Source organism: Ornithodoros turicata, chromosome 8 (genome assembly GCF_037126465.1).
Source record: "Ornithodoros turicata isolate Travis chromosome 8, ASM3712646v1, whole genome shotgun sequence".
Taxonomy (NCBI): domain Eukaryota; kingdom Metazoa; phylum Arthropoda; class Arachnida; order Ixodida; family Argasidae; genus Ornithodoros; species Ornithodoros turicata.
The window spans coordinates 12,747,587-12,772,433 of NC_088208.1; the positions used below are offsets into that span (position 1 = coordinate 12,747,587).

General features: G+C 46.9%; 2 protein-coding genes across 2 annotated transcripts; both read left to right on the top strand.

Moving 5' to 3' along the window:
* The first annotated feature begins 13,138 nt into the window (after positions 1 to 13,138).
* On the top strand, positions 13,139 to 16,018 carry LOC135367511 (uncharacterized). Its single transcript, XM_064600811.1, has one exon. The coding sequence runs from the start codon at positions 13,139 to 13,141 to the stop codon at positions 16,016 to 16,018; it is 2,880 nt and encodes a 959-aa protein (XP_064456881.1).
* Positions 16,019 to 16,049: 31 nt separating this feature from the next.
* On the top strand, positions 16,050 to 17,489 carry LOC135367512 (uncharacterized). Its single transcript, XM_064600812.1, has one exon. It carries the CDS (start codon positions 16,050 to 16,052, stop codon positions 17,487 to 17,489), a length of 1,440 nt encoding a protein of 479 aa, XP_064456882.1.
* Positions 17,490 to 24,847: the final 7,358 nt, after the last annotated feature.

The window sequence follows — 24,847 nt, forward strand, 5'->3', positions numbered from 1 at the left end:
GCGAACCACAGAATCAACGAAAATAAATGCGACCTTGGGTGTCACCATGTGCGTTGCTCGCTGGCAGGTAAACATGCGTCTCACTTCTTCTGAAGTTCCTCTTCTGTGTCTGTGTTATACGGGGTCTTTTTTTTTTTAATCAGGACATATTGTTTATAAAAAGGCTATGAGAGCAGCATGGATGCCGTTTTTGCAGTTGCGTTATACGTCGAGGCGGACATCCTTTGGAAGAAAATATGCGTCTACAGGATCACTAATTACCTAAAAATCACTAATTCACTCTTTAGTTAGGGGATATGGGGCAAAATCGAGTGCCAGCTGCGCAACCACCCAATCGGTGATGCTGATAAATAAATTGTCTGATAACAGCAGAATGAGAGACTGTCTCAGTTGAAAGCCATTCCACATTTAAAAAATCCTGAGAAACGCACCTTGTTTTAAAATCCCCAAACTTTGATACAGAAATGAGTCGAAACCGAAACAGTGGCGACCTGAAACGCAGGGAGCGCAGCGCTTATTTCGCCTGAGAGGGCCACATGTCTAGGAGGGATTGAGACGATCGGAGTAGGTGCCCATCTGCTGTCCAGATAAACCGCTTTCCGGACCCCCAGATAAGCCTCCGTCAGTGAAGGTGATGCGCTATTGACCCTTTTCAGCACCTTTTCGGCTATTTTGCATACCGAAATTCAGTGATTGATATTTCACGGCACGCGCTTTTTCTTTCTTTTTTTAAGGGGGGATTTATTGGCAGAAAAAAAATGGATTTAAGATGGAGTGGATGTCTACCAGGATTGTCTCTCGTGCAGCTATTACGCGTTTGCCCGTGATTCCCTAACTAAAGATTTAGTTAATGAATTTTAGGTAATTAGTCATCTTGTAGTTACATACTCTCTTCCAGAGGATGTTCGTCTGGCCGTAGAACTCAACTGCAAAAAGAGCATCTACGCTGTTCTCGTAGTCTTTTAATAAAAAATCAGTCCCCATAAAAAAGAGAGAAGAATAAAAAAAAACACCCGGTAGCGTGACACCTATGCCATTCTGAAGGTTGATGATTAAAGCAGAAATGGTTCACAGTATAAACATGGACGGAGTGACATAAGTGTCCGTACAATCCTGACGTAGCAATAACAACGAAACGCGTTAGCACGTTGGCGGCTCGCCCATTGTGTAAGCAGCTCCCCTCGACCGCGCCACGAACACAGACGCACCACAGCTTTTTGAAGAAACACATGTGCGAATGAGCCTTAAGCGCTTGTACATGATAGCATCGTCATAACAGTAAAACTGAACAATGCACTGCTGAATGGAGCTTGACAATGAACCCGTCAAATAGTTATTTTCGCAGAAAGAGAGAAAATAACGAAAATGAAACCTTATCTAGCATATTTACATTCCTAAGAAAGCGACAATGAAAAGTCTTGAGTTCAGTTCAATCACAAAGTTCGAAGTGGTACCAGTTGAGAATTTTTTTCCCCTGGATATCGACGTAAGTTTCCGAGTCTTCTCATGACAATCCTGCTATGTTAGCGGGTTGACGCAATATTTTTATAACATCAGTCGCAAAGTTCTTTGCATCAGTGAACTACAGACGTGTAGTTTCTGCTGTACGAACCTTTTTGTGGATTTTAGATGAAACTTTCCGCTTCTCCCATATTCCCGTTGAGAATCTATACACTTTATGTCGCTATTTTGTCACCGATGTCGACCTTTCAGCTTCGATTTGATAGTCGTTCCGAATTTGGGCTTGATATGACTATGTTGCTTGCCAGGCTTGTCTATTTTGCATGAACAATACAGTTTTGAAAGCACTAAACCATTGAAAGGATGTGAGCAGAGTTTGCTATTGAGCCCAGCATTTTACTTTTATTTGCTGTTTCCATTTGTCTTGGTGTTAATGTTTCCATAAGTGTCAAAATGAAGCCGCTTTTACTTTTTGTCATGACCCCTCTTATTATGTACTCAATGCAGCATCCTTATCACGAGTCAAGACATGGGGTTGTATCAGGAAATCTTCACATATGTGTTAAAGGGATGGCCGCATACGTTCCAGTCCATTTCAAAACTATACTGCCATTCTATTCCTCCTGGACCGCTGTCTAATGTATCGAAAATCCCACGTGAAATAGTGGCGTAGTTGGACAGCTATTCGACGGAATACATGATGAGAGTGGATGACGGATGTTGAGAGTATTCCGGAATTCCCTCTCTGGAAAAATGAGAAAACGTCACTCCCTAAGAACCAATCAGAGCACGACCCTGAGAAAAGGAATGCCGCGCCTGTGCAGGCGTCTCGTAGAGCAACGGGACGTCTGGATGGCGCCTTTCCTCCTCCGAGCGTGGCCCTCTCCCTCCTTTGCATAGAGAGTGACGTCATGCCACCTGACCTTCTGTGGCCTATAGAATTCGTTTATTTAATAGTTAAGCACTTTTCGAATGAAAAAAATTAGCTTCGTACATTGTCCGCCGATGCCGACCATAACTGTATCGACCATAACGGTATACATGGGTTTCCGGGCGCCACCGTCCATTTAAAGGGGTCGAGAAACTGCACGGATAGAACTTTGTCTCTGGCATGGTCTGTACAATTCACTCCACGCACTCCGTACGCAAAGTCCCACCTCCCACGTCCTGTTATTTTTTATGTTACCGAGTTTTAAAAATCTCCCATTTTCGAGGCCCCAGCCGACCGCGGCGCCAAGCGGTGCAGGGCAGCTGCATGAAGACGGTGAGAACTGACGCCTTGAGCAGTTGCTCTATAGGAGTCTACGTCATAGCCCTTCCGCTTATTGCTTCCGCTGCGTGCTCGGTTCAACGTCATACCAAGATCGGGCGAGGAGAGTGAAAGGATCGCCTTATATTCAAAGTGCCATAGCTCCATGGCGCGGGAAGACAGCGTGAAGAGGCTTCTACGGAGATGTTTGGCACCCATAAATCATCGATTGGGAATTGGATTCACAACCCCTTTAGGCACTTTTCGAACAAAAAAATTAGCCGAGTACATTGTTGGCCGACGCCGACCATAAGAGTATCGGTTTCATAGATGGGTTTCCAGGTGCCAACGACCATTTACAGGATCTATACTATACTGTACTCTAGTATACTAACTACAGGGTGTTCAAAATTAAGCTTTAACGAGCGCTACGCAAACACAGCGATGACAGGAAACCGGATGATAACTTTACGCTACTTGTGTAAGAAACAGGTGCTGCTAATTATGTAGCACATGTTTCTTACTCAAGGAACAGAAAAAATAGTTTTCTTTTGTTCGCCTATTTATAAAGTGCTAGTGAAAGCTTAATTTTGAACACCCTGTATACTATACTATCTAAGTATAACTACTATAACTCTACAGGAAGCTATAGGAAAACTAGAGATCCTAGTAGCCGCAGAATGCTTAGCGCTCTTGGACATCATTTTTGCATCGCTTTTTAGGGGATATAATGAAGTCTAAGGAACATATTAGTCACACATACCCGAATCAGCTCTGGTCGTATGTTTAAACGTATCACGTGTCTCTTGCAAGCCCATAAGGCTTGGGTAGTGATACGTCCAAGCCGAGCAGTATCAACAGGATCTTTACAGGAAAAAAAGAACAAGCAATGAGTTACTGGAGCACCAAATACAGATTTTAGGCCTTCTGCTAGAAAATATTCGTGACGTAGTTCTCCATGCTTGTGTCATTTTTGGAGCGTGGATAAATATGCACTAAAAATCTTCCAAATATGCAGTAAAAATCCTCAAATGCGATGTTTTTAATTGTTTTTGGCACGAAACCAAATGCCTATTTTTTTAAGAAGTTGGTATTTTGTTAGGGATAATATGGTAGAATAAAGCCGCATTCGTTCTGCAGAATACAGGAAAGGATACCTGCACCACAGATATAAATCATGAAGCTGAAGGCTTTGCATTGGTGATTGATAAAATAGCATAAACACAGTCGAGCTCGTGGACGAAGCCCATGGCGAGACAAGCCTGAGCATGAGCAACACGAAAAACAGGAACGAACGTGTAGATTCGTCTTTTTTTGTGTTGTCCATGCTCATGCCCGTCCGTCTTCGAAACGGTAATGTGGAGAAGGTGAAGTACGGCCCATCAGCCATGCACGCGCCACCACCCCACCGAAGCATGGAAAATATTCGATTCTGACCAGAATTTTTGCGAGAGACGACCCAACGCCGCCCGGATACTAGCAAAATCATCCATGAAAATGAAGTAAGCTTTTGCACCTGAAAATATGGCGAAGTATGCACTTTTCGTGCACTTTCATGCCGTGCATGCCACATCGAACAAAACATGCATTTATATGCATCACAGAACGCTCTGATCGTCCCAAACCAACAACAAAAGTGTTTGCTCATCGTCAAGATACGAAACCATATCGAGAAAAACATGCACACGCAAGAAAATCCGCACGATTATCCTGTTTTTAATCCTTGTAAGTAGTATAGGGTGGACACAGGGTGCCGCCAACACAGCTGGCTTAAACATGATTAAATTAACAATTAGAGCTAATTGGGACCCCCCACATTAATCAGCATCCTCCAGGAAGTCATTTCACTAATTAGGGAGCATCTAACTCGTGTCCAGACCAGCTGTGTGTTGGTGGCAACCTGTGTCCATAAAAAAGAAAAATAGATTGAAATAGAGTGGAGGGAAACAATTTATTTGAAAATCAACGATGACGTGTTGAAGAACGTCTCCGCTCTGGAACGACCGAGTGACCAGCGACAAACATCTTGCTTGTTGACGGCCGGTAGTTGTAGAGATCGACGACAGGTGGCCACCAAGTTGCGAAGGCATCACACCAGATGGCACCACCATCATAGCTCGATGCGAGAAAGACAGAGAACAAAGAGATACTAGCGGCAGGTAAAATTGCAACACTGCTCAACAAGTCTAGGCATGCGAGAGCGCGGAGGAAAGGCCTAACCACTACGGCAAACATGCGTCAGCACGGAGAAAGCACTTCACATCGGGGAAAACACTTAAGGCACTCGATTAGGCCTAACCAAAGCGTCAGCGCACAACGCTATATAATTCTATAGCTAACACAAGGCGACAAGCACAAAACGCTAGGCGCACAACGCTAAACATGTGACAACACCAAGAAAAGGCTTAGGACGCTACGGGTCACTGCTAAAGAAGTCTCAACATGTGCGTACAGGGAATAAGGCCTCTCCGTTATGGCAAACATGCGAGAATAGGCTTAAAAACGCGCAAACATCGGGGAATCCACGGGAAATCACTCACCAATTAGCTCTAATTGCTTATTTAATCGTGTTTAGGCCAGATGTGTGTTGGCGGCAGTCTGTGTGATCCCAGATTACTAACGTAATAATTGTTGTTTAAACCACTATTTCACGCAATAGTACATAAACTTTTCATTCGTATCTCATCAAAAGGCAAAGACAAAGCACTTACTTGTCAACTGGGGTCCCAGCTTCACAAAAGCGCGCGCACACACACTCACATTTTTTGTAGCCACGATGAGCGCAAACACAAAGTCTATTTCACAATCACATAAATCCACATTATTCCTCAGGTCAATAATTATCCTACCATCATCAAAAGATGGTACACAGGAAATCTCCTGTCGACCGTCGCGAACCAAGAAAGAAAGGAATGCATGTTCGCTAAACATCCGGAGGAGAGAAAACGGTGCCGTGCTTTTGCGTAATAATTATGATACAGAAGGGAATGCACGTCTTTTTGCTTTTATTTTCTTGCGCCAATATATTTTGCAAGAATACTATAGAGTGGAACTGATAAATGTAAACATCTTTCGCTACACGCTGTAGCTCTCATCATTTTTAAATCAAACCAGTTGACATGTGTTCATAAGCGTACGGCCCTTCACTAAATAGATGGGCCACTAATGACTCAAAATAAAATAAAATACAATAATTATTCTAGAATCACTGACTGCAAGCATCAGTGGCCAACAGAGCAATGCGCGCCCATTAACACACCTTGGGCTCACTTCGCATACACACGATATCGTTCTGGATATAGCCTACTGCCACCGGAATCAAAGGTTTATCGCAAGGATAATAATCTGCTTCGCATCATATGTATTTTATTATTTTTTTAAGAGACACCAAAAATGTCTGTGGAAACCTCAGTTCCTACAACCCCGGGGCGTCCGGCCGTCCGTTCGCACGCGAAGGGACAAGCAGCACAACACATTTAATCAAACAACATACAAGGTTCATTTTACCTTCTCTGCCGCAATGGGTACCGCGTCAGGGCGAGTATTCATGGAAGCAGGCTGTGACCGTTTCCCTATGGCACATTACGGGTGTTTGGTCGTTGTCGCGGGCATTCCCGACGAAAATGGTCAGGGTTGCCGCAATTCCAACAACCGTTGGGCGCTCGTGGCTGCGGGGGCGCAGGATGATGCCGCTCCCGTTGTCGTGGGGTTTCACTAGCTGAAATGCCAGGGTGACCACAACTTCGGGGCGGGACTGGTTTGTCAAGGCTCGTTCCTGCGGGGACCGTGCCCTGGTCATAGAGTAAGGGATCTAGGGCTCGATGGGATGACTCCGCATTGTATGGATTACGGGGGTTGTCACCCGAACCTGTTGCATGCAGGCGTTCGACCGAGGCGGCTCCTCCCGACCATGCGCAGCGCAGTTCCAACGCTTGCTGTGGGGCCGGAGGGGCCCGGTATTCGAGCCCTGCCAGGAGGTCGCCTTGTATTGAACGGGCCTCCTAGGCCAACGCTTTAAGGGTACTAAAGTGATGGGCTCTTAAGTAGGGCCGGAAGCGCGGGTGGCACCGACGGATAGCCCGTGCGACGCGCTGCTCTTCCGTAGCAGTGGGATCCGCTTTGCTGTACAGATCTTGCAATGCCCGAACGAATTCAGATAAGCTTTCCTCAGGATGTTGAGTACACTTACGCAATTCCTCTAGGACACGGTACTCGTAATCTGGGGGAAGAAATTAGTTTTTGAACCTCTTCTGGAAGTCCTGAAAGGATGTAAACTCCGATTGCAACCGAAGCCAGCACGCGGCGTCTCCGACCAAAGCAACCTGCAGGAAGCGTTGGGTTAGAACTTCGTCAGAAATTCCCATACTCGTCTGATAGGCGGTAAGGTCGTCTAGGAAATCGGCAACAGACTTCTTAGCGGTGTAACCTGAGAAGGTAGGCACCGTTAAGTTGAGTCGTAGAGGCGCTTGTATCTGCAGCGGCGAAACCGACCCAGTTGAACCACCAACGAGCACAACTGCATCACGCGTGACAGGAGCTCTGCCGCTGCAATTGCGTCTGACTGCGGCGTGGGCACCTTCGCCTTGTCAGCCATCAGCTCCGAGGGCTCGTCCACCGGGAGGAAGTTGAAAAATTTAAAAAAAACACACGCGAACACACACACAAAACCGACAGCAGTAAACTTCAAACTAAAACAACTATAAACTGCGCAGAAACTGCAATAAACTACACAAACGAACAGTGTTGCGTGTTCCCGCCGCGGGACGGACGAGCTCGAACCCCATACATTGGGCGCCAGTTGTGGAAACCTCAGTTCCCACAACTGATACACTGATACTGCTATGCTTTATCTGCCCGACCTCAACAAACCATTTGTTGTTGCTGAGTAGCTGCTTGCAGCGTTGACCTGCCTTTCCCCAAGGAAATATAAATCTGGTATGTTGCATTCATTTTGCTGCATGTGCTGCTTGTTCCTTCGCGTATGGAGCGGACGGGCTGATGCTCCGAGGTTGTGGGAACTCAGGTTTCCACAAGGCTCATGCTCGTCATGTTAAACAGTACGCAGGGACTGATACCAACGAGGGCAGAGTACTTTTTCTTCATCTATTTATTTTCTTTTTCTTCAGTGTTTATTACTTTGTACGAGTCATCTAAATTTAACATGTCTGCTTTGCCGCTGTTAAAGTGATAAAACAGTGCGCTCGCACGAGGAATCGGAAAAAGATCGCGCACGTTCAAACCGCGAGAACGGGCGCGCGTGCGGCTCGCGTGGGGACGTGGTTGGGGGGCACTGTTTTATCATAGTGTAGTAGAAATTCCTATAAAGCATGCCACCCTCAGTGTAAATAAATTAATTAGTGTAAGTAAATTAATGAGTCTCCTTCACTGCATGACAGAACCTGGTAGACTGAAATGGCAAGAGAGAAAAACTTGGAGAGCTTTGTTGATAGTAATCCAAGGAATAGTGCAATTATAGTTTCCATATAAAGTAGAATTTTAAGCCACCTAAAATTATACTTGAGAGTAGTAGGGTCTTTTTGGGATAGTTTTTCTAAACTGCAATGCAAGAATGAAAATCATTAATATAGTAGGAGTGCAATCATATTCTGTTCCCATAAAGGGGTTATGCTTTGTCCTCCGTCATGCACGAATGGAACTTTACCCCCAGGCTTTTGCGCCTTTTTGCTCACAGGGAACGGGTATATGTGCATAGAAAAGGTTGTGCGCCATGTATTACATAAGCCTGGTGATGATGTTGAGTGTTTCTTGGTCACAATTATTATATTAAAGAGCAGTGGTGGTTTACTGTTGCTGTTCTAATGATTTCAATTACCATGAGGAGCCTTTGCCGTGAAAATCGCTAAGATCAGCATTCATGCACGGTGGTTTTTATGAATTTTAATGGAAGAGTGAATATCATTAAGAGTACGACAACGGAAATAATCTTCCGATTCAATAAATAATAGGAGGGTTTGGCTTTCCTGCTGCATTCTTCAGACAGGAGGTGATGACGTCATGCAGTAGCTCTATGCTGCAGGTGTCTGTAGCAATGCATTGACCATTACTGGAGAAAAAGTGCAGCATCAAAAATAGGAGGTTGGTCGATTGTGTGCATTGTCTTAGACGGATTTATGATGAGCATTGTTTTTGAATAAGAGGAGCGTGTGCGTGTGCTTGGAAATAGTTTGATGCTGGTTTTCCACTTTGTTCAAGTGCTTTCTCTGTGCTTTTTTCCTTGTTGTCTGACAAACATGCGATTTTTCGTGGCGTGACAGTGCTCGTTGAACAACGTCCTGGCATGCCCAGACCTGTTCTGTCATACTTTATTTCTGCATGTAGTTGTGCATCTTTTTTGGTAAGAAACATTCTTGTCTTGACGATGTCGATAGTGCTGCCCTGAATGAGAGTAGTGCTAGAACGATCCTTAACAATATTGCATTTCAGTTAGTTCAGAGACTAACTGCAAGGGGGACAGGTGCATGGCTTTACTCAGAAGAAAGAAGGCATCATTATTTAGTTATCTGCCTGGCTCTCGGATGACATGCCTTGGATGACTCGGAGACGGACATGCCTCGCTGAGCTTGTCGTATTTAGCCAATGATGGTGCTACTTGTTAGGATATTTTGTTCTTTCCTGTATTCATAAGTCTCATTTAGTAAGACTTTGGGATTGAAATATTTACTTCTTACGATCAGCTTTGATGCATGGTACATTTCTGCCGTAGTTTTTCTGTTTCCTATGCAATCATAATAGTAGAGTAAAGGAAATAACCTTGGCACGGTGATTCAATAAATAATATGTCCCCTGTCTAGAGCGTACGTGTCCTTGAACCATGCAGCTGCATGCCTTGGTGATGACGTCATGCTACAGCTCTATTGTTCCAGGTAGACCTTGTCCAGGGCAGTTTGGTTGGGCATTGGTGGAAAAAACAGTGTAGCACTGAGACAACAGGATGACGTCACGACCAATGAGCAAGGCCTGCAGAGGGCACAACGATTCACTTCTCTCTTGGAGATTGGCGGGTGTGGATGCGTTAATTCTGTTCCTTGCAATTGGGTTGGACGTGTGGATCAACTTGCCGAGTGTCCGGGCCGGGCTCTATTCACTTAGACACTGGGCTGGCCGCATAAAAGTATGATGCGGCTGGGCCAGGTCGGGCCCAGAAAAGTCGGCCCGTGCAGGGCTCTACCAGCAACCTTGCCTAACCGCGCTCTCCAGTTCTCTTAATCAGTTCGACTCTCACCCATTTTCCCTATCAATATTGATTGGTCCCCGGCCGAATCCAACACACCAACGCTCTGCGCTCGAAGCTCTTTTGAACTTTCTGCACACAATCGGACTTCGATCCTTATTGTGAAGGAACTCATTATTTCATTCCCCACGTCACCAGAAATGGGGTAGAGTATCGCCTCCTGCGATGAAACTCTCCATTCATCATCTTAAAATAAAGTTGTTTTTCATTGATTGGCCGCAGAAGCAGCTCTCTCATATCGGAAACGGACGAGTATTGCACTATTGAAAGGAGACCGCCGTTCCACTCTCCAGACCTCCTGCCAATGGACAAATGGCATTCTTCTACCATCAATGCTTAAAAGAATTAAACGAGCGCTCGCATTCCGGATGCCACGAAACACCTCTCGTCAAGACGCAGCGTTAATTCATTTAATGCGACTCAATGTGGCTTTTACAGCTCAGTGACATTACCGCTTGAGACAAGTTGACTGTACCAGATGCCATCACTGTGGTGATCTGGAAGACCTAGAGCACATTCTCCTTCATTGCCCACACACACATCCTTCCCGAACCACAGTTTCCGTGTCACTTAATCAGCTGGACTATCGCCCCTTCCCTTTGTCAAAATTCCTTGGTCCTGAATGTGGAGGGACTCATTATTCTATTTCTCACATCACCACCAGTAAATGGGGTTGAGTATCACCCCTGGCAATGAAACCTCCATTAATCAACATAAAATAAAGTTGTTGTTGTTTCGACCCTTTTACAGCGACAGCAATTAGTGCCTCGTTTCCCGAGATCGCATCGAAGTGCACGTGGGATAGCAGACGACGAAACCCGAAGATGAGCGACCGTGATGCCCCTGGCGTGATCCAAGCGACTAATACCGCTAGATTCCTGGCACTCATGTTTGGGTTGCAACTGTCACGTGACCCAGTGAGGGCAAAAGCAATTTCCAGGTGGTCGGTCGTTTTGCCACGTTTTGACCAAGAGAATTTGCCGTTAATGATTCTGTCTTCAGAAGCCATGCAGATACCGGGTCCTTGCCTTGGTAAAGCCTTGATAAAAATAAAGCGTTGCGGCGGCAGGAGAACGCGAACGGAAGTTTAGAGCTCGCAAAGACGCACCTCGTCGTGCAGTCGAGGCTGCAAACAAGAGAGTGCGACGTCAGGTCCCTAACGTGCGCGCCACCGAAGCAGAGGCAAAGCGCACTCAGCGGCAAGACCCTTCAGTACCTGCCACCGAAATGGAGGCAAAGAGGAGTCAAAGGCAAGCAAAAGCCGAAAGAGCTATGAAGGGCTTGAAGTGCTTCAAGGGGAACCCATTTGGGTATAGTTGCTCGGCGTGCGATCGCTTGTGGTTCGAGAATAATCTCCTTGTGTTGCCGTTGACTTGCCATGCACTACTTCGACTAGAATTTCCAAATGTCGACCTTGCCTCCTTCCTCTTTTGTGCATCGTGCCCACTGTCGGTTAGCAAGAGACAAGCCCCTCACTAGTCTACATTCAACAGATACAGGTGGCTGGTGAAAGCGGCCTATCTCCCGGCAAAGAATAGCGTGACTGAGAGACTCATGTCAGCTCACATTTCATTCATGAAAATCAGGCGCTTTATGTACGGTAGGGGAAATGTATCAAGGGGCTGGTTATTAATGTATGTGTGACGTGTAGAAGATGGTCACTTCAGTGTCACGGAGCATTGAAGAAGGTAGGACGTTAAATATATACTTCAAGCGACGCATGATGGCTAAATCTACCTACCTTGCCAGTGCAGTAAATAAGTGTGAGCTTTTGCCGTGGCCACAGTTTCTAGCCCAGAGCATGCTGAAAAAGTACTGTAGCATCAAAGTCGACAAACGTGCTCTGCAGCAGTTCTCCGACGCCGACACAAACATCGTCGAGGAAAGTAGGTGGTGCGCGAGTGCAATAACATGCCGGACCCCATGCAAGTTGCCACGTTTATGACCAGGACACCATCATTTAGGATGAGGACAAGCACCTCGTTATGGCACCGGGCAAAGGGAAGTGACCCTGGAACATGCTGTACGATGAGCCGAAAAATTGTCCTACTCCAAATTTACCTCGGTGAACCGAGAGGCATTAAGCCCCATGAGAAGCCAATGCCCTTCACTCTTGCCATGAGTGAGATTAGACGGAGAGAGAGAAGGGGACGACACAATTGCACGTTTTGTACATGGCAGTGGTAGTGTTCGGTATCAAATGGACGTGGACACGGTCACCAAAGCAATTGTGACTATGAGCTGCGTACAGACGTGGAGAGAGGACAGCAGGAAGGAGTGCGGGACAGGTAGGTTGGTATGCAACCTGCGAACATTCTGTATGATAAGCATGCTGAAAAATTGTCCTGCCCCAAATTTACCTAGGTGAACCAAGACGCATGAGGTCCCATGCGTAGCCGATGCCCTTCACTCATGCCATGAGTGAGATTAGACGCAGCTAGAGAAGGGTTTTGTTTGCGTTTTTACATGGTGGTCTGGTATTGGGTAGTCACAAACATGTTGGTCACCTTGATTTTTTTTTTATTCCGTGTTAGTGCTGTGTTGCGAAGCAACTGTGGCTATGAGCGGCGAACAGATGCGGAGAGCGGACAGCAGGAAAGAGTGGGGGACACGTTGGCTAGTATGCGTCCTGGGCCGACTTCATGGGGAACTCTGGTCAACCATAGCCTCCTATATACTACTAGTATATAGGAGGCTATGGGGCTACATTTGTCTGGGAAGTCTGCTGCAAAACCCAGCGAAATTCCAGACACCACAGCTGGAGTGGAGATTCGGTTGCCTTGAGAAACAGGGATACGTTTCAGACGATCACGAAGCCAGAACTGCTGGATAAAAGAAGGCTGGATACCATTGAACATGAGGTAGCTGTTAAGGAAGAGGTGGATAAACAGCTGGGCTCGTGCTAATCCCCGAGCTAAGAGGGCGTGTATTATTATTCCTTTTGGGTTTTAGTTCAGTAAACGTTTTGCTCTGGCTCCGTCGTCTGGCTCTTCCTCTACACAAATTTGGTGCCGAAACCCGGGAACCCCTGCTAGGGACTTGAGAGTGGAGGACATTCACAGGCCAGCACGATGACGTAGACGTCACAGGAATCGACTTCGAGGGTTTTTCTCCTGCAAAAGAGGAAGTCGTTTCGGCAGAGATTGACCACTGTACTGAATGAAGCCGAGCAAACTATGCAGGTCGTTGGAAGCTCTCAGGATCACACCACTCGTTGTGAGGTACTGCTTGAGCGCATCGTCAAATTCTCCGCCAGCCTGGATGACGTGGACAGAAAGTTGGAGTCTATGTTTACAGTCGAGGAGGTTGAAGCGGAACTGGAGAGAATGATCGACTATCAAGACTGGGTAACCACCATCACCTGCTTACTGAAGAAACATATCGTCGCGCAGTCTTTGAGAGCTGGTTCCATACTGGAGTCCAGAAATCCTGGTGAGCTGGCGCTTCCCATTGGAGAACGTAGTCGAACTGTAGGAGATAGCCGTCACAGATCGCAGTTACCGAAGTTGGAACTCCTCAAATATAATGGCAGTCAAGAGCACTGGCAGGAATTTTGGATAAGGTTCGAGTCCCTGGTAGACAGCAATGCTTCCTTGTTGAACAACGAGAAGATGTCCTACCTGACAGCGGTTCTTACTGGCGAGGCTGCAGCTTCAATAAAGGGCCTCCAGCTGACGGGAGATATGTACGGCACTGCGATCAAGATGATTAAGGAAAGATTTGGAAATCCAAACATGCTGGTACAGTTTCATCTGAAACGGTTGCTAGGTCTTCAGCCAGTACGCTCCTCCCGCAATGTTCTCGAACTGAGACGTCTTCACGACACAGTGAAGGCTCATATGAGGAGTTTAGAAGCGCTGGGTACTACCTCAAAGTCGTTTTGCTCTCTACTGTTTCCTGTTCTACAACAAGCGGTTCCGCAAGATATGATTCTCAGCTTCCAGAGGAAGGTTCACGGCGACGAACAATCGCTTGGAACTACATCGGCAGAAGATCGGTATGAGATACTTCTCACGAAGTTGCTAGACTTTATCAAGATGGAAGCTGAGTGCAGGGAGCAACTGCCACTGGCTACAGGAGACAGTGTCTACGACACGAGGAGGCCTATTCCGACGACCCAGAGGAAGTTACGGCAAACTTCTTCTGAAAGACTGTCGTCCGCCTCCGCTCTTGGCGTCGAAGCCAGGAAACCGACTAACGCTCGTGACAAGACGGAGCCCTGCTTCTTTTGCGGGAATGATCACGAGATGCTGAATTGCAACTTACAGGCAAATGTGGCAGAGTTGGAAGAAAGGCTTCATAGCAGCCACAGATGCTTCCGATGCGGCAAACAGTATCATACAGCAAAGGTCTGCCGACCATTTCGTAGCCTCAAATGCAGAAAATATAATGGATCACACTTAACTGTGCTGTGCAAGCAGAAGAGTACAGTACCAAGGTCTGGAGGGACGGTACTCGCAAGTGGCACGTGGCAACGTACAGGTTTGCGACAGGACATAGTCCTGCTGCAGACTGCGCAAGTAGTCGTTTGCGCGGCCAGAGGAAAGGAGAAGTGCGTCCGTATCCTCATAGATGGGGGAAGTCAAAGAAGTTTCGTTAAGCGAGCACTGTCCAAGAAGTTGCAATTACCGACTGTTGGGAAAGAGCATTTGGTAATCAATACGGTAGGCAAGGCTGGAACCGAATCGTTGCATCGTAGGGTGAAAGTCAGGCTTCGGTCGCAGTATACTTCCGAGGAAGTTTGCATTGAAGCTCTTGAGATACCAGAAATCTGCATCGGCAATCTTCCTAATATTGACCAGAAATCTCTTGCTCAGCTGAAGTCCGAGAGAATGTCTTTAGCAGATGAAGCTACGTTCGCTGACGCGTCACCTGAAATACTGATACTCGTAGGAGCAGATTTCTATGGGTCCGTTGTCGCAGGGAGACATGTACGAGTTCGTGACAATCTCATCGGCATGGAAACCATTTTCGGATGGACTCTACAAGGCCCTACGGGAAAGCAATCAGGTTACGAGTCTAACGCCCTACATGTGCAAGTGTCCAGCGTTAACCACGACGAGGTCTCCAATGCGCTGCAGTCTTTCTGGGAGTTAGAGCACCTTGGTATTTTTGAGAGTGAAGAGTCGGAGGTTTTCCAGAGGTTTCAGGACACAACCAGATTTGAATATGGTCGTTATACAGTGCGCCTGCCGTGGAATGAAGACCTCGTCTCACGACTGGGAAACAACAAGGATATAGCGGAGCAGCGTTTACGCAGCACCACCCGTACACTTTTGAGAGATCAAGAGGTCATGAACGAATACGATCAGGTGATACGACAGTATCTCATTAACGGTCATGCCGAGTGTATTGATGCAGCATCACCATCACCTGTTGCTGCCCCGGAATATTACATGCCATATCATGCAGTTATCAGACGCGAGAGGGAGACTACGAAAGTTAGAATTGTATTCGACGCCTCATCGAGTGCTCCGGGTTTTCTATCCCTGAACCAAGTTCTGCACGCCGGTCCAAACTTGAACTCTGACATCCTTTCTCTGCTCTTAAGGTTTCGAATGCATCACATAGGCATGGTGGCAGACATCGAGAAAGCTTTCCTGCAGATTGCACTTCACAAACAGAATACAGACGCTCTACGCTTCTTATGGTACACTTCGACGCCGATCGCAGGACAGCCTCTACCGTCTATTGAGACATGGCGCATGACACGAGTGCCCTTCGGAGCACGATCTAGTCCGTTCCTGCTGTCCGCGACCATTCAGCATCATTTACAGAAAGCAGAGAAGGATTACTTGCAGACTGCTACGCTCTTGGAGCAATCCTTTTACGTGGACGACTTAGTGGTCAGTGTCAGCACATCAGGAAATGCCAGGACACTTCATGAGGAAACTCTGAGCATATTCGAAGCGGCCGGCATGAAGATAAAGAAGTGGGTCACTAACGACGAGGCAACAACAACAACAACTTTATTTTCGGCCTTGGAGAGTGGGGAGTTTCATCGCAACAGGCGATACTCTACCCCAGTGCTTGGTGGAATGGGGGGAATAAAATAACGTGCCCCTTTACAATAACGATCGAAGTCCGATGGTGTTGGCACGACGAGGCACTTCTACGAGAGATATTTCAAAAGGGGAACTCTACAACGGAGACTACACAGAATCAGAAGAAGGTTCTGGGGTCATATGGGATCTTCAACATGATCAGTTACGATGTTCAGTTGCGTCTGTCCTGGACTCCATGACGGAAAAGGAGAGTGTCAAGAGACATGTACTGCAGACCATTTCCAGGATTTATGACCCATTTGGCTTGTTAGGACCCTTCACTATTTCGGGCAAGATCATGCTCCAGAAGATTTGGGAGGCAGGATTGCAATGGAATGATCAGTTACCTTCAGACATCGATGCAGAGTGGAGAGAGTGGTGCAATGGAGTCGCGAAACTACAACGTATATCTGTTCCTAGGGTGCTAGCGAGCAACTCATTCGTCGACAGGCTGTGCAAGTTGCATATTTTCGCAGACGCCAGCCCAAGGGCATATGGTGCGGTAGTCTACCTCGAGCATTTGTCCGACGACGGTTCTCGCGGCATGGCATTTCTACTTAGCAAAAGCAGAGTCTCACCTCTCAAGCGCCAGACAGTTCCGAGGCTTGAACTCACAGCAGCTCTTCTTGCTGCCAGATTATATCGCTTTGTATGCACTGCTTTGCAGACAGAGTTCGATTATGTATGCTGGACAGATTCCTTAATCACCTTGCATTGGATCAAGGGATCGGCATCCAGATGGAAGACCTACGTGGCAAACCGGGTGCGCCAGATACATGAGCTGACTTCTCCTGAAAGATGGCGTCATTGTCCTGGTGAAGAGAATCCGGCAGACTTTCTCACGAGAGGGATTAAGGGGCATGAGCTGCGTGACTGTGAAGTTTGGTGGAAAGGCCCACGATGGCTGAGCCAGCCAGATTTATGGCACCACACAGCATTTCCAGATCATACTGAAGGAGACGAGGAATGTTTGGACGCTCAGGTGGCATTCGTCAGCTGCACGACACATTTGCTTTCACCCGAACGTTTCAGTAGTGCCAACCGACTTCTAAGAGTCACCGCATGGATACCGCGCTACGTACACAACTCGAAGCGGTCAAACGTAAAGAAAACAGGTCCTCTCTCTACTGAAGAAATGGCGTCATCAGAGCTGTACTGGATCAAGGCTACTCAGACAAAGCTACTAACAGAAAGGTCCTTTCATCTCGAGAACTTTCGCCATTACCAGGATAACGATGGACTACTGCGACTAGAGGGTCGTCTGCAGTGCTCTCAGCAGTCACAAGCAGCCAAGCATCCCATATTGCTGCCGCCAGCGTCAGAGGCTTGGTTCACGTTGCTTATCATACTCAGAGAGCACTTAAGGATGTCCCACGCCGGTGTACAGGAAACTCTGCACCAGTTAAGAGAAGAATTCTGGATAATCAAAGGTCGTCAGTCAGTGAAGTATGCTCTTTATCAATGTCTTTTTGTCGACGACTGAAGACACGCCCCTGCACAGAGCAGGAGGCACCCTTACCTGCCGATAGGGTCACTCAGCAACTTGCGTTTGAAGTCGTTGGCGTAGATTTTGCGGGGCCACTTTATTACAGAACGGCCGAAGGGCAACGGAAAGCGAACGTGGCTCTTTTTACTTGCACAGTCACCAGGGCAATTCATCTTGAGCTCGTCTCCAACCAATCCTTCGGGACCTTCCTTTTGGCCGTCAGACGCTTTGTAGCACGACGAGGTTTGCCAAAGAAGGTCTATTCAGATAACTTGTTAACTTTTAAGAAAGCCGCTCGAGAGATTCCTGCCTTGTTGGCGAATCAGTTCCAAGCGGTACGGGAGTATGCGACACAAGCACGAATAACATGGGAGTTTATTGCCGAACGTGCCGCCTGGTGGCGAGGCTTCTGGGAGCGTATGGTACGCTCAGTTAAAGATGCTCTCAGAAGAACACTAGGTCGGAGTCAGCTAGACTTTCAACAGTTGCTGACCGTGTTAACAGAAGTCGAAGCGATCGTCAACTCACGGCCATTGACACAAATGTCAGAAGATCCTGGCGACACCCAAGCTTTGTCTCCGTCGCATCTGATATTGGGGAAGCGACTCACGGCGTTGCCGCCAATTAAGAGACGTCAGACAGCGTGCGTAGACGCCGAACCGTTAGAAGCGCTTCAAGCAAAGGAAAGGCTCCTCACTGCATACTGGAGGCAGTGGAACAAGGACTACTTGCTACAGTTTAGATCTGCAAACCGGAGTCGACATGCAACCTCCAACAGCGTTCAACCGCATCAACTCGTACTACTGGCGGATCAGCGGCAGCCAAGGATGCTTTGGAAGCTAGCAAGGGTGCAGGAGCTTCATACTGGACGTGATGGACTTGTGCGATCGTGCACCCTCAAGACAGCCACTGGTTCCTTCATCAGAAGACCAATTCAGCTACTTCATCCTCTTGAGGTCTAGATTTTGAGACTCATCGGGCGGGGGAGTGTTAAGGAAGAGGTGGATAAACAGCTGGGCTCGTGCTAATCCCCGAGCTAAGAGGGCGTGCATTATTATTCCTTTTGGGTTTTAGTTCAGTAAACGTTTTGCTCTGGCTCCGTCGTCTGGCTCTTCCTCTACAGTAGCATTTATGCATGGTATCCCCAACACGGCGCAGTATTGAGCGAAGCGTAAGGAATACCTCTGCCATGATCAGCCATATGTGCAAGATGAGGGCGTCCTCACTCCTTCAGCGTCAGAAGTACATACTTAGTTCTTTAATAAAACATGCATACCCTTTGTGGGGAGGGGGTTACGTAGGCGTGCGACCGATCTGCCTGCCTAGATTGGCGGCACATTGGACGGGGAAGGGATAAACGGGGTAGTGGAAGGCTCACACGTCTAGTTCCTAGTTTTTTCTGCTAGTGCCGTCCTTGGGGGTCCACGGCCTTTAGAAAGATCAGCATGTCCTTTTGCACTGATTTGCGGCGCTGGAGGCTACCGCGTTGATCGACGATCTCCTCAATCTGGAGCTCTGATGTTCCATGTTTGTGGGGAAATGCAACGGCTCGCGCTGAATGTCGGTGTGCCACGGATCATCGCGGGGTGACTGCTGGTGCACGCTGGGGCTCGCAGGTTGTCATCACTAGGTCACGTTATGTAAGCACCGTAGCTGTTATGCGGTTTACTCTCCACGAAGAATTCTCTGTTGAGGTGGACCTATAGCAGCAGGTCTTTCTACTGGACATATGGCCGTATACTACTCTCTAACGTTTTAGTGTCCGCCGAGGAGCATTGTTCTCGTAGCTGCTGTATATCTGTCAACCAGCTCTCCAGATTATCTCCATGGAGCCTGTTAAATATCTCGTAATCGCTGTCAAATCGAGCTGCGGTGCTGGTAACTGACTTGAAGGATTCTTTGGCAGGGAAGCGAATGTGCGTAGCCCGTCGTCCCCTACTTTCTTCTCGACGTCATTCTCCGATCCTCCCTCTTTATCTTGTTTACCCTTCCCAACAGTTACAACATTTCGAGACTAGATCCTCTCATAAAAACACATATGATTCGGGATATTCACAGACAACGGAGCTAGCATAGGTCTAGCATATTTATTTGTTATATTTGTTCTATTTCATCGTGTGTATATTGATCACGAGGCTGCGTTACTACGTCCTAACTTCATAATGTGAAGAGCCTAGTCTAGGTACAACTAGAAGAAGATACAACAACGGAAGGTACAAGGACGGCTAATAACCAAGCAACAACAGCCGGCAAACTTAGAAGTAGTTTTTATTCATAGTACAGCTTTAATGCATTGCTACAATAAAGGGACTATCGCACCGGTCCTGGTCGATTCCGAAACTGTAGTGCCATTTTACTCCTGCGTTCATCATTAATAATAACGCCGAAAATCCGATGCGAATTGGTTGCGTTGTTCCTGTGCAGTTTGACGTAACACATGGCATGAGCAGACGACGCATATTGACAGTAATACGTGATTCCCTCTGGAAACGTCATCCGGGCAAGGCCAATCAGCATCGTTCGGCGCGGACGAGACAAGTCAGGGAGCGTCTGGGGAGGCGGGGGACCTTGGTAGCCTTGGCGACCGGCCGCCAGACGGACGGGCGGGCGAGCCAGAATACTAGGGTACGGCGTATGCTCTGTGATCGGCTTGCGGAATATCGTTTTTCGTGAGCGTCGGACGTGTTCGTACACTGAGGAGCGTAACACCATGTTCCACGCAACATGATCACGTCAGGACACACTGGTACGCGAAATTCGGCGTATTTATTGAGGACTTTTCACTTAGTATATTGCAATACGAACGCCAAGCAGGCGACCTCGGAGACAATCGCATGTGCTGCGCTCTCATTCGTGTGTCTGGCTGATGTCTTCGTGGTGTTAGCTGCAAAGGGAGTGCGAATCTTTAAAACTCGTCTATTTAATACGTAAGCTGTTTTCGCAAGAGAAATTGGCCAAATTGACAGTGAAGCGGTGACGGCCATTACCGTATAGGTCCCATACATACGTTCCCAGATGCGATAGTCCCTTTAATGTACTCTTACTGTAGACCATCAGACTTCATGGCTCTTTATGGTCTTCGTGTTAAAGAGGCATGGTTTATGTTGTTCCATGTTGAAAGGCAAAATGCTATGCATAGCACAAGGAAAGACTGTACACGCGCTTCACATGACAAGTAAATGTTTCGGCAAGCACGATGCAGTATGTGCACGGTCAACACCCACACGCATATGTGTGTGTACAACAACAAAATAAAATTTGAACACGAGGCGTAGATATTTGAAACTGTATCACAAAAGACTTGACGCCTGCATATCAACAGTATATAACTATAGAGTCCTGCAGGATAACCTTGGCTTCACAGCGCGGGTTTGAGATATTATTGCGATACACTAAGAACGCGGTCAACTGGTACAACAAACATTTCGTGCGATAAGCCATAAGGGACAGCCTAGACGACTACTCACACCCGTGTCTCTTCTCATCAGGGGTGGTGCATCGGCTGCTAACGGAATTGAGAAAAAAGTGCGCGCTGGCGGGAGGGAAAAAAAAGACGCAGCTCCTGAAATTGGAAGAGGGAAGGCATGATCCCAGCGGTAGCCGGATGCGATAAGCCATGCCTGTGTTGTCTCTTTCAACTATCACTCTGTGGGCTGGGTTTGCAACCTCTTTTCGACGGACTGACAACGATTGCGCTCAAAAAGCTATCGAGCGCTAAGCTCTAGGTGCCCCGAAAAGCATAATGTAGAGCTATTTTTTTCCGATAGAATAGCTCCTCAATATCCCTGTCAATTATCATGAATTCGAGTCACTTCGGCGCGCTCTTAACATTGGTGGGGTAAAAAAGTGACTTTTACTTGGCAAATTTCGGAGTTCAGTTCAAAATTTACATGATCGACCTTGCTTTGCATGACATTCACATCAGGAGGCGGCAAAAACCTAGTAAGAACAAATGTCATTGACCGCATTATTCTAGGTGGCGTAGTTTTTATTATTATTATAATTCAATGACACGTTTGCTGGGACACCCTGTATACATAAACTATGTGATCCCATGAGTTTCTAATAAAGTAAAAAGATCGTTTCAATTTGGTTGTAGTTTTGTTGTACATGTGCGAATAAAAAAGCCTGTGTCTCGTTTGCTGGTTTCCAAAAACTATACTTTTGTTAACACACAAAACAAGCTTCAGCTGGTGGTAGCCATTCGCAATGTTTACTGCTAAAGACCCAAGAAGTCGCATCCGTCCCAGTCAATTGCAAAACTATAGTGCTGTTTTACTCCTTGTTCAACACCGACAATAATGCCGAAAATAAAATTCGACGCGACTTACTGTAGTATCTTCTCTTCACTTTGATATAACATATTGCAAGCGGAGAAGACGGGTGTTAAAAGTATGTCTGGATTCCCTCTCTGGATATCGGAGAAAACATCTCTCAGACGAATCTAACCAGGGGAGCTACCGAGGGCTTTTGGGGCGACCAGCGGGTGCGTGGGAGGGCGCCCGCAGGTCGCGGAGAGTCTGTATTTGGCTTGTGAATGATGATGATGATGGCAGGTGAAAAAAAGAGGGTATGTAAGATTGGCTTTTGGATGTTATATCTGGGTTAGCGCCGTACACGTTCGTACATCCAGGAGCGTAACACTGTGTCGGCGTTTTTGCCGAAGACATTTCGTTGACATGATCTTACTATCACGGGGGGGGGGGGGGGGGGTATGTTTATTGAAAAAAGAAAGGGAGGAAAAGTTAGTCGCTGGGGCTTCCTTAGCTGCAGAAGGAGAGCGAATCTTCGAAACTCATTTATTTAATATGCAAGCTGTTTTCGGAAGAGAAAGTCGGCCAAAGTGATATGTAAAGCAGTGCCGGACATTACCGTATCGGTCTTATACACACATTTCCGAATGCGATAGTCCCTTTGAGGAACGCGAAAAGTATGCAGAACTAAAGAACCTCACCAACTATTTGCAGCAAAATTACCAGTCTTTTTTTAATTCATCCTATAGCAGTGTAGTAACTGAGAACACTGACTCCACACTGCAAAAAAAGTTACTGAACCGAAAATATGACAGGCAAGACTTACTTAATTCTTTGCCGCACCATCGCATGGGTTGAACGCTCGCTTGTCGAGAGTTGGTCCAAAACAACATGAAAATTAGAATACTGTTGAGGAAAGCCGACATACTTCGATCGGATGCTGTTTCTTTCTAGCACACTGTAACCAGACAGCACATCTACCCTGTGATAAATCGTGGTGGAGCGCGCGTCCTGCGCAGCTGTATCCTCACTACGGTGTTGCACGTAGACGGAACTTCCTCCCCGCATCGACCTTGAAAACTACCGCTCGCTCGGGCCTTGTTCGGGCCGGCGTTTACAGTATTCCGACTGCCTTCCCCCATGGTATATTTAGTTGAGCGATATGTAAAATTTGATTTCTGCACCTTGTTCAATTTCCTAGAGGTAGTTTCTAGCCCTATCAAAGTTACACGCACGCTGTGTACGAGGATGCTCTGAAACGGAAGAACGCGGCGTAGCAATTATAATTGAATGAAAATTACAATTCGACATATTCGCCTCGAAATTCAACGCACACGGCACATTGTGCTCGAATGTTCTTTAATTACTGGGTGTCCTTAGAAGACGTCCCAAAAACACGAACGTGACTGTGAAACTAATGGCATTTAAAACGGCGATCCTTCCCACCCTCGACTACGCTAGTATTGTATGGGATCCCCATACGAAAGTTGACATTGAGAAAATTGAGAAAATCCAGAAATTAGGATTGCGCTTTATTTATAACCGGTATGATAGGCTTGCTTCGATGACCGAGCTGATGACTAAGGCAGACCTTCTACCTCTACAGCAACGTCGTAGACAAGCTCGATTAAGGTTTATGTATTCTCTTTATTTTCATCGCATAGGTTTAAATCGGAGCAATTACATATCGGAACTAAATACAAGAACAGGTAGACATTCTCGTGGGCATGCCATAACACCCATATTTGCGTGTACTAACAGATTCAAGTATTCTTTCTTTCCTCGGACCATCGAAGAGTGGAACCGATTACCATCTGAAGCCTTTTGCTCCGACAATGCCTTCTCATTAGCAGTGGAATGCCAGTGCACCTAATTAGAGCAAGTTATAGCTATAGCATGTGAGTACCGCAGGAATGTCGCTTTTGTACGCCCTGATCTCTGTCTTGTATTCACTCCTGCATGGGCCCTTCGGGCCTGCAGTATCGTTGAAATAAATAATAAATAAAATTATCGACCTTGATCAATACTTGTGACGAGACCTGTACAAAAGACACGAGCAACAGCAACGTCCTTCGAGAAAGTACGCGAAGGGTGATCGACGCTTGACGCTCTGTAGTCTGTACTCACTGCAGTTGTTAATCTAGTTTCTGGTTGCCATGGTGGCGAGATCTTGCGTGCAATTCACGGTCCATGTTTTTAGGGCCACGTGTTACAAATGCTCACTGCCCGAACTCCGCTGAGCTGAACAACGTCCGTCTGGCGTCCGGTCTCGCCACGTAAAGCCCCTAAATATGCATTATATGTTTCACTATGTACTGAAGGCTGCAGGTGTTTTACATTGGAATATAATCCCTGTTCATCATAAGGTACTGCTTGCTTTGCATCAGCAGAGGACATAATTAGGGCTTGCGTAAGCAGCGCCTTCACGTTGACGCATGAAGTCATGTTGACAGTGTTGTGTTGACAATGAAGACGCTGCCGCTCACGGACAAACGAAGCATGCTCCCGATCCATGACGTGTGTGCGCGAGGACATCTAGGGTTTTGAAGGTACCGCTGAAAGCTCTTCGCAACTGGACCTCCTTCAGAAATCTGCCAACTATGCCCATGATGAACCTGGTTACAAGAGTTGTCTGTGCAGGTGAACTGACTTTTACGGATACTTCACTACTCTGCCACTTCTGCAGATGCTGGCCGAAAAAGGAATTCAGGCGACTGGAACCATCATGGCAAACAGAGCGAAGGAAATCCACCATGAGGAATGATAATCAGCTGAAGCAGGGAGAGTTCGACGAGTTTCGACGAAGTGATGGAAATATCGTTGTCGTGGCATGGAAAGACAGTAAAGCAGTGATGCTGGCTTCCACTTGGACATGAAGTTAACCCATAGAAGGAGGGAAACGTTGGAGCCAAAGCGAGAAAGTTGATGTCCCATCTCCACCCATTGTTGGCAAGTACAACGCGTCAATGGGACGTGCTGACGTGTGCGACCAGCTGATCGAATACTATCTCGAATACTAAACTCGAAAATGGACACTCAAAGTTGTCCTTCACTTTGTTGATCCGGAGGTGCTGAACTGCTGGCTTATGTACAGGCAGTACT

Coding starts and splice junctions, on each gene's coding strand:
- LOC135367511 (XM_064600811.1), top strand. CDS start 13,139: ATGCAGGTCGTTGGAAGCTCTCAGGATCACACCACTCGTTGTGAGGTA.
- LOC135367512 (XM_064600812.1), top strand. CDS start 16,050: ATGGTGTTGGCACGACGAGGCACTTCTACGAGAGATATTTCAAAAGGG.